Consider the following 10,495-nt stretch of genomic DNA (forward strand, 5'->3'; position numbering starts at 1 on the left):
TTGGGGTGAGCGTTTTTGCGGTGGAAACACCTAACCCCAACCCGATTCTGACCCAGTTTGGTGTTTCCACCGCAAAAACGCTCACCCCAACCCGATTCTGACCCGACTCTAGCCCGACTCTGACCCTCGGTGGAAACGTAGTCATAGAGGTACAAGAAATCCTTCCACGTGTTCACTGTGAGGATCTAATTACTATATTTCAGACTCTAAGCCCCTTTCTTATTACTTGAATTAACTAAATTGCTTGTTTCGATATGGGCAAATTAATCATTTAGTTGATACAACAAAAAATGTAGTTGGAAATTTTTTTTATATTAACACATGAAGATTGTCAACAAAATTTAAGTATAAAGGAACCAAAAATTTTAGTTCATACAATTAATAATTTTGTTCACTCAACCAAATTTGTGTGTTGATGTAACCAACTTTTCCAACTAAATTTTGTTGTTGTGTCAACTGAAAGATTTGTTTGCTGATATCCAAGCAAGAAATTTTGTTGATTCAACAAAATTTTGTTTCATTTAACAAAATGGGTCTCTCAGTGTAGTCTCGTGAAGTATCTATTATATGTGTACGTTGATAAAGAGCCGTCGCTTCGACATGCGATTCGTTTCTCATTACAAGTTGTAGAAACTTAATAATTAATCGAGGAACGTTGCTTGTTACTGATAAAGGAGTACAAATCACTAGCGGTTTGTCCTTACATTCATCGCGATCGAATCTTGGAAACCGATAAAGCAAAAGTAAAGCCGCGCACGGAGCGACTCTCGCCACTGCTTGCCGGCTCGACGTACGGCGAGCGAGTGATAGCGCGGCGACCTTCAGGTAAACAATGGCCCGCGTACGATACCGTGCCGAGAGAAAAACAACAACGACCGTTGAGAGTTCGGTGTCTTTTTTTGTTCCGTGACTGTTACTACGTTTTGTGTATCATTCTGCGGACTTATTGGTATTGATTAAATTAACGATTGATTCTGTTCAATCGAGAAAATGTTTAATAAGTAAAAGGTGATAAAGATTAAAAGATAAAAATTAAAAGGAATCTCAGGAATGAAGTTTTTTTAATTAAATAAACTCAGTGGATAAATTAGGAGCGCGATATTACCAATTATAGATAGTAATTACTCTTTATGATATCAGTCAAGTCAACAAAACAGCTAGCCTGCTGATTGAAGTAAACGATAAAAATGGTAAAATTGTTAGTTGGTTTATCCCTCACATTTTGCTAGCCTATATGTATAGCATATTTCATTCGCTTTCTAGCGTCAGCGATTTAGTTCATTATAAACGTTTGTTTTCTGATAAATGTTAATCGGCATAAATATCCTCTGGTTAATTTATACCGTCAATGTAAATATTTATATTTACATTTTATTAGTTTTCATGGAAATATCTTTAAAAAACACAAATGTGTGTGTGTAGCATTGTGAAAAATAGAAATCCGTGCGTTTTGTTGATAGAAACTTTCATTATCTTCCAGCAAGTAGCGATAATTTTTAGCGTAATTTCTGTTGCGACGGAAATTATATTTATACTGTATAATAATTTATTCATTGATCTACTTACGAGCTGCTGCAATTTGTATCACGCGTTCGTTTGACGAGCAGACTACAATTAACTACTTTGCCGGCTTGAACGTAGCCCCTTTGAGTGTCTCGCGCGATTGATTCTCCGCGTTTCAGACGAGAATTGGCGGGAATTCCACGTTTCTATTCTCCGTGTAGGTTAGATTTCCGTCGCGAGACCTCGTTGCATCTGCATAACGGTGTTTAAATATCACAATCGAACCCCCGATCTGTGCTCTCGTGAGAAATTCAACAGTGGCAATGGCGGAAGCGTTGTGCGTACGGTATATTATTTTTATACTTCAACGTGAAAATATGTTCCCTCCTATTGTTACAAATATCTGAACTCTCGATTGTTGACACTCTGTTTCACAAATGTAGGGACATCTCTAAGAGAACGTCGTACATCGACTGGGACGAATATTTCATGGCGATTGCGTTCCTCTCCGCGAAACGGAGCAAGGATCCCAACACCCAGGTCGGCGCGTGTATCGTCAACGACGACAAGAGAATCGTCGGTATCGGGTACAACGGGATGCCCATGGGATGCAGCGACGACGAGTTCCCGTGGCAGAGGGGCGAGCACAATAGTTTGAACGCGAAATACCTCTATGGTACAATAAACGAATTTTTCTTTACAAAACACGTTAGTCGGCCAACGAGATGTTATTAAGAGCGTTTATCAATCTGTTGACCGTTGTATTGCAGTGTGCCACGCGGAAATCAACGCGGTCCTGAACAAAAATTCGAGCGACGTCAAAAACTGCGCGATATACGTCGCCCTGTTCCCGTGCAACCAGTGCGCAAAAGTGATAATACAGTCTGGCATAAAGACCGTCGTATATATGTCCGACAAATACGCTCAGAAAGTCGAGACGATAGCCGCGAAAAGGATGTTTGATGCCGCGGGCGTCGAGTACAGGTACTTGCTCTTATTCCGAAATCGCCCCATTTGTTTTACAGTCGCGCGTATCCCACGGAAGATTTCTCTATTTTGTCTCTATTGCAGGCAGTACGTTCCGAAGAGTCAGAAGATAGAGATCAATTTCGGCGACGTTAACTGGACCGAGATGAACCAATTGCCGCAAACCCCGACGGAGCAGGGAAATTACAATGAGAATTAAAATCGTATCGATCACCATTTTGCCTTACACGAATAAATCTGACTTTGGAATGGACGTGTATTCCACTTCTTTTTGTTTATTTTTTTATAGCACAGGTACGTTTAAAAATGTAACGTCTATTTCACTGCGAATAAGTTGATAAAGATGGCCTTTTTATTATCGTCGTGGTAGCGTGCGCAATAAAGAATATTTCTTCTCGTGTGTTTCTATTCATTTATTTATTTTTTCACTTGACATTTCATAGAATGAATCCTTCCCGGGTAATGTTAATCACCAGATAGCACGTGAAAATACAACTTACGATTGTATTGTTGGATACTGATTTTGTTTTCCTTTTATGTGTTTTTGTTTTCTTGGAAGTTCAGAAGACACTAATATTTACATATAAAAGTATTAATTAAGAGTAGGTACAAATGCAGGCAAAGCAAACCTGCCTCTCCCTTCGATCCTCACAGATCTGATAATCCCGTTTTTTTTCTCTAATATTAATTAACCAGATGACCGTGGAAAAAATAAATAAAATAATGTACAGAAAGCAAAACAAGTTGCAATAAGACTAAAACAGATTTAAGTATATGACACAACTCTCTGTTTATGCGTTTTAGCAGCTGTACAAATGTAAATAGTGACACAATGTTCTTATGGCGTAATAGAAATATGTAACAATGTTTATTTCCTCTTCGAATTAAGCGGGGGCAAAAGTAGACCAGTTTTACATGATATAAATGTTTCCATGGTGAAGTAGTATAATAAAAGGAAACGCGATTAAACGTAAGGAGACGTTTGATACACATATGTATATGCGCGTATGTTAATACGTGTTTTATGTACATACTATACATATTCGAATTCGTTCAATTAAAATGCTATTTCACTTATTTCCTCAGTCGTCAGTATAATGCGGAGGAAAGCTTAGAGACAATGAGCGTGATTACATTTGCGGAATCTGAATTCATCACATAGAAGTCCTTCGCATTGTAGAAAATTGCGATTACAGCATAGAATACTATGCCTCGTGTATCACTGTAGTGAAATCAGTAAGTAATATTTAGAATATCACTTATATTGAAACGGAATGTTGGCATTATTATTCGTGCCAATATACTCTTTCGCCTTTGTTACATATTTGGTATACATCAGAGTGAGCAAGTAAATACGCTATATATTTTTTTTATTAGTATGACCTACATCACTTTTATGTAACAAAATTCTCAGACTATGTAGATACTCGTCACTATTGTGGAATATAAAATGCCAAAGATTTCATTTCAATGTATGCCCCGATGTTCACAGATATCCGTGCGTGCGCAAAGTCGCTTATTTAATAAAAATTACTACGATTAAACTTCCAAAGAAAAAAAAAAGAGACACTACTCGTATAGAATAATTATTCTAATTCTGTGTGATGAATTCCAATTATATTCGGAAATGGAAGAAGATATGGTTTAGAGAATAACCCAAGCTAGCTTCTCGTACGATTAATATGTTGGGAATTGAAAGGCAAATCTAGATTCAGCTCTCGACAAATTTGGATGCAACTCGCAATTAGCATTATTTATTTTCTATTCTTTTGATGTCTGCCTATATACGCGTGATAAAAGTTCTTATATCGAGGTAATAACCTCCGGTAAAGATTGGAGCAATTAATACGTCAACTTTTCCATGAACACATGAAAATTCCGTACAGAGGTCATTCATACTTTTGTAAAAAAAGACATTTAAATGAAGATTAAAAAATTCGAAGAGAGAGAGTAAAGTCCTCGGTAGATGCACGGTCGCGTCGAGTCCAATTGCTTTTAATAAATTAATAGAAATGTACACAATAATGTAGCAGTTTACATTAAGCTTTAGAAGCCAACCTAAATATTTACTGATTCCCCTCTCTATCAGCTCTAGAGTAATGTCATCGCAATCAAAAAAAAAAGATTACATTAATTTGTTTCTTAATTTCATAAGTCTACAACTTCCAGGCAGCATATCCATGCATTTACGGAAGGAATAATCAAAAAGTGATTTTAGAGGACAACCGATCTTATTTTGTTAAATTATTCCATCGACTCACCACTCGTCATTTTGCGATAATAGCCGGTATGAGATACTTTACGGTTGATTAAGGAGGTAAATATATATTATAACTAATACAATCAAACGTAGATATCTACTATATGTTTATGATTACTGTTATGACGTGTTTGAGTAGGTGATAAACATTCAGACAATATTGATCGGCGGCAAACTCATTTGTCGCTCATTCGAAAGAAAGTCGTAAGACATTATACACTTATTGATATAGTACCTGAAATATGTACAAACATTATTATTTTAATAGCTCGGTAGTATCTATGTCATCTCGTATCGAAAAGGTTTTTACGGGAGAACTGAAAACCTATAAATATGCAGCATCATTTTTTTCGAAACTCAATCGTAACATCCTTTGACTTGTACCGGTAGGCTTTAAACCTTGTATTTATTAAAATTTCCGCAATCCGTCGATGTACGCACGTACGCTGATATTTGCTATTAACACATTAACGGCTTTTCGATTTATGATATACTTTGGTAGTTTGCGTATACAAAACGCAGTTTATTGTTCCTATAGTAACTTTCACAGAGACTTTCGCAAACGGACACTACTTCCTTATTGACTTCTCGATGGAATATCAGGGCTCCAATCCAAACGTAGATCATTACCCTGGGCAAAAACGCAGGCAATAAAATGTGTGTCTAGGAGGAAAAGCGTTAGATCATTTTGTTCATTGAAATCAACAGTTCACGGGTGAGGCGAACCAGAAGTTAATACACGATGTGGGAACGGAGTCCATCCAAATGCGACGACGGACATGCACGGTACAGTACTCGGTGCTTCGATGATCATCTAGCGTTTTGCGGCCTCTACATAGTAGAGTGTTATGTAGGCATCGCTGGAAATTGTACACCTTAAGTCAAGTAGAAATATTCGCATTAGAGCGCGCGTATGTATGTATGTATACAAGTCTTGTCTTTCTTTTTGTACCAATGTGTTAGTTCTCGCACGTGTTATTTTACACACTGCACGTCCCGTACCACAAAACAGTCCGCACTTTCGTCGATTATTTCCTTCCCGTCCTGATCCCCATCCAACTCCTCGCGTTTAACGTCGCCGCCCACGACAAGCAGAACGTGTCAAATTAATCGGTCTCGATTGTTAACTAATATTTAGCTACGTCGTCCTCTCTCTCTCTCTCTCCCCCTCTCTTTCTTTTTTCTCATTATTTTCCTTCCTGTAAAATTCCAGACCGCGTTCCAGAAGCTGTAGGCGGTCCGCGCCTCGTCATATTATAATTTATTAGGATTGTTTATCCAGCACTGTCTCAGCACTGTTCGCACTATGTGAAATACTCCCGAAGAACAGTTCGTGTATAACACATGCTTTGCTCGATTAGTTATTTCGCCAATTTCGTTTCATTTACCACGGCACCTAAAACGCGATTTTTAACGTCCTCTAGCGCAGATCAGAGGAACGCTTCCGTATCCCAACTCTCCATTGACTTGTCCTAATTACGATAGTGATTCAGTGACGCTGCAATAGCGCGTGCCTGGATCAGTTTTTGATCGAATTCTCTTTTTCTTGATGATTGTTGGCTTTCGGCTCGGGCGGCCGAAATGCGGTAGCGAATGGGAACCGCACGTGGCATTTCGTCATGTAATCGGCTATCGTGTCGTCACAGTGTCCGAAGTCGCCGTTGCGCAATGCATCGAGCACCTTCGTGCAGTTCTGCAACGTCACGCCATCGAGCTCCTCGATGCTCGTCACGAGGGACAACGCCTTCGTCTGCGCGGACGGATCCAGGACATAAAGCATCCTTGCGCCTTGCAGCAGATGCGGCAGCGAATTCCTGTTCTTCTTCAAGTACTCGGCGTTCAGTTGGGCCGCCTTCGTACTCAAGAAGATTCCGGCGGTCTGACGCTTCACCACCTCGCCTACCGCTCCTTCCAGCGGTGATTTACTGATGTGTAACAGAAAACGCACCAGACACGTATGTAGGTCTGGATCGTTTATGTCCAACCTATGAGCGCGTTTTATCGAGCGTAACATGAGAAGAGTGCGACCTGTAAGAGAAACAGACATTTACTGTCTCGCGTCGATTTATTGTTAATTAGTTCTGCAAATAACTTCCGTCAATTGCAACTTGATTTATATATGCCTTATTAAATGTAACTTTTAAGTACCTTTTCGAATATATATTTCGAAAGCCATTAGATGCGTCTCTATCCGATTCGACGCCAGTTCCTGCAAGGGCTGCAAAAACTTTATCGCCTGTTCCAGTGGATCTTCGACCTGAAAAAAAGTATTAATGTAACCACCGGTGAAAAAAATGTATGCTTTGCGGCTTGGGCTGATCTGTACAACGTTTATATAAAAGATATCTCAGTGCCAATGCTTTCGTAATCAAATTAATTTTTTGTCTTCGCTGATATGTTTTTTTTTTCAGTAGTAGAATATTAAATTAGTCGAGTCCACTTTTTAAATTTTGTAAGTGGAACAGTGGTCATGAAAATACTCGTATTAAATAATAAGGCCGGCCAATCGAAAATAATGTTCCTCGACGTGAAAAAATATTAATGTAATTACCGTTAAAGAAACTATATTTGCAGCTTGGGTTGATTTGTACATCTTTTATACAAAGGATATCTCAACGCCAACGCTTAACACTTTCATGATTAAATTAATTTGTTTTGTTGACATGTTTTTCAGTAACATAATGCGCGTCTTGTCAATTGAGTCGTTTTTTAAATCCTATCCCCACATATTCTTGTCTGATACATTTCTGTATCAGGTCTGATACTGACCCTTTCCAACTTTTCCGGAATTAATTCGTCTAGCGTAGGCTGCTCGAGATCAGGGTCGTTCTGCTGCCGAGATTTGTTATGCTGTTCTCTTTTCTCCTGAGCCTGGGCGGCCTGCTGCCGTTCGAGCTCGGCCTTTCTGCGCTGTTTCCTCTGTTTGTTTCTCAATTTCTTCAATTCGGATGGTGCCAAGTTCTCTGTAACACGACAAAGAGAGTGTCATTTTTAACGCATGCAAAAACAACTGACAGATACAGCGACCTTGCAACTGAAGAGAGCGCGCGGAAAAATCGCTTATCCGCGCGGCAAAGTCAAACTTTACGGTCGCGTTTGTTACCGTTTTAAATTACTTCAAACAAAAATAGTTCACGGATGTAACAACGATTTCCCCTTTGCGATTCAACAAGCGGTTACTCAATTGGCGGTTACCGTACATGAATGCGTAGCCTTTTGAATTTTTTTTTCATTGTTACGCAAGTTTCCTCCCCCCCTCCGCCCGGCGTTTTCTTAAAGCGAATGAGACCAGTTTCGACACAATTTCCGCCGCGGCTTCTACAAATATCACCGTAATCTTTTCGCGGCGGGGCACTCGCTGACGTATTTGCCAAGGTTGCACGGTACTTGGCGACACGGCGGAGATAAAACACACGGTCCGGCCGGTTTCGCAGTATTTTTTCCCACTTTTCCTCGCCTCCGTCCGTGGCCAGACCTACTGACAGTTGTTTAGTAGGTCTGGCATGCGTGCACGTGCCTCGCGTGCTCGTTAGTCACGTGCACGCCCGCCGGGTACCGTGGGACGGTGGCACAAGTAGAAAGGAGCCCTGCGCCGAGCCGCGTGATCGCGCGCCGAAAACCGTAAATATCTGGAGCGAAAACGCTGATTATACCATGGAAATAATCGCGAGGGATCGTACGCGCGCATTTTGCAGCATGCCGCCAGTAATCGAGTACGGTGGCGATAACGTGACGACAGGCCGCACCGAGAAGTCCGAGATATAGCGCAGCATCCATCCTGATTTTTTTTTTCTAATACGACACTCTAAAAGTCAATCAGTGGATTATCACTGAAAACAGTGTACAGTTACCGATTTGCAATTATATCACTGCGAGCTTCAGTGTACTTATAACTGTAAGTCAGTGACTATTCGCAGTTTTCAGTAAAAATCCATTGATTAACTTTTGATTGACTCGAAAAGTCAATTAGTGGACCTACAATTTTCAGAATTTTTCGATGAATCAACGCAGGATTGGCAGCCTGTAAAATAGGAAAATTACACAGGTGGGTGATGCATTTTTCAACGTACGTCCCAGTATTTTTATCGATCGACCGTCTCGAGAGATCGGTTGATTAATGATCGCTACGCGAAAAAGTGGAGCACGAGGTTTCGATTGTTGCGCTAATCCCTAAGGCGTTTAGCTTGCTCAGCGGGCATCAACGCTTTAATTACTGCGGTATTAATTCGGCATTATGGCGCGAAAATCACGAGCGCTTTCCAATTATGTAAGGGCCGGTCGATGCGTTATTAGAACGCGGTAGAGAGAGACCGCTGCCATGCTCCGTAAATTCGCGAGTGGTGTAGGCGTTACCGTAGAGAGGATTCACTCGATTCCTTGAAAGGCGATTCTACCTCATTCCTTACGTAAGAGTCGTTCTACGTGTTTATTTCGGCGTCGGATGCTCACGTTGCAATTTGCACGATTCACACGATTTCAAATTGTCGATACACCGTCCGCGACATCAGCCACGCGATTGACGACGTAAGCAGGCATCTCGCTTTCAATATCGGCAATATTATCATGTCCCACTTCAATAATTGTGCAATAACTTTCCGAAATGGTGAACTTATCAAAGCGCAATGTGATTCATCGTAATCGACGCCTGTCCGACGGCTCTGGTCAGCGTTGGGCGACCGCGGAAACTTTCACTGTTAATTGGGCATCGGTATGCAAGGATTAGCGGCGGATTTTTCATCCTTGATGAAGGAGGACCTTGAGCGCGCTCGAGAATGTGGAGCAACAGGCGGCACCGACGTGCGAGCCTTTTATGCAAATTGCAGTCCTCTGTGAGCGCGCGCGCACGTGCATTTGTTTGCGTTGGTCCGCGTCGAATTTACGAATTCAGAAATCATTTTAACCGGAAGGCCCGATCGTTCCCGTCGAATCTCCGCGAAAATCGTCGCCATTTCCTTCCGCAAAACTCGAGGTCTCGGGCTACTCGGAAGATCGCGGCATTCTCATGCAAATCGCTCGGCCGTTTCCACGCGATGCTACCCATTCGATAACTTATTCGCGTGCAGCGAATTTCGCGGCATTTCCAGCCACGTTAGAAAGCGCGGTGCAGGACGATGGCCCCTCGAAATCAGCGGCCGAACTTGCCTCTTGATTTATGCGCGACATTTCGCGCCTTCGCATGGGCGCCGCGAAATTAAATCGTTTCCATGGTCGCCTTCGGATAACGCACGGCCGCGCCTTAACGCGCGCCGTTGTGTCCCACGAGTGATTTATATTCCCACGCAATCATCGGGACAATTCACGTGAACAATATTCGCGCCGTGTTCCCAATAATTGCGAGCGAGAGAAATGGTCGAGATGTCGCGTGGCTGTGCCTCTCCGCAAATTTCTTTACAAAATCTATCGCGCGCCTCTTCCGTATCCTGGTGATGCGTGGTCCGCAAGTTCACAAATCGCAGCATTCAATTAAATACAACGCTCTCTCTCTAAAAGTCAATCAGTGGATTATCAATGAAAACAGTGTATACAGGGTGAGTCTTTCCATATCCGACAAAATTTTTGAGAAGGTAGAACGGATCGAGATGAACGGAAAAGTCCTGTACCATTTTGCAATTTTCGTAATAGTTAACGAGTAATTAATTATTAAAAATCGTTGTCTTAGGCCGGCCTACCGCCCAATTCGAACGCGTGGCGAGATGTGCGCATAGCAATATCGATCGTCGGGCGATCACATCTTGCCACGCGTTC

The 10,495-nt window shown here is 41.5% G+C and overlaps 2 protein-coding genes across 2 annotated transcripts in view; one reads left to right on the forward strand and one right to left on the reverse strand.

Moving 5' to 3' along the window:
- The window catches only part of LOC105564928, a 7,468-nt gene extending 4,578 nt beyond the window's left edge, over nt 1-2,890 (forward strand). Inside the window, exons 7-9 of the mRNA XM_012017712.1 lie at nt 1,947-2,179; nt 2,274-2,487; nt 2,575-2,890. Of these exons, the coding sequence (XP_011873102.1) occupies nt 1,947-2,179; nt 2,274-2,487; nt 2,575-2,689 (562 nt within the window). The 3' untranslated portion in view covers nt 2,690-2,890. The remainder of the gene's footprint in view (nt 1-1,946; nt 2,180-2,273; nt 2,488-2,574) is intronic.
- A 1,331-nt stretch (nt 2,891-4,221) lies between these two features.
- The window catches only part of LOC105564919 (N-alpha-acetyltransferase 15, NatA auxiliary subunit), a 44,636-nt gene continuing 38,362 nt past the window's right edge, over nt 4,222-10,495 (reverse strand). The window contains exons 9-11 of the mRNA XM_012017696.1: nt 7,520-7,713; nt 6,899-7,007; nt 4,222-6,778 (exon numbers count right to left, since the gene is read on the reverse strand). Coding sequence (XP_011873086.1) covers nt 6,270-6,778; nt 6,899-7,007; nt 7,520-7,713 — 812 coding nt within the window. The 3' untranslated portion in view covers nt 4,222-6,269. The remainder of the gene's footprint in view (nt 6,779-6,898; nt 7,008-7,519; nt 7,714-10,495) is intronic.

This window comes from Vollenhovia emeryi, unplaced genomic scaffold (genome assembly GCF_000949405.1).
Source record: "Vollenhovia emeryi isolate VEMERY1.0 unplaced genomic scaffold, V.emery_V1.0 DF939158.1, whole genome shotgun sequence".
NCBI classification, from domain to species: domain Eukaryota; kingdom Metazoa; phylum Arthropoda; class Insecta; order Hymenoptera; family Formicidae; genus Vollenhovia; species Vollenhovia emeryi.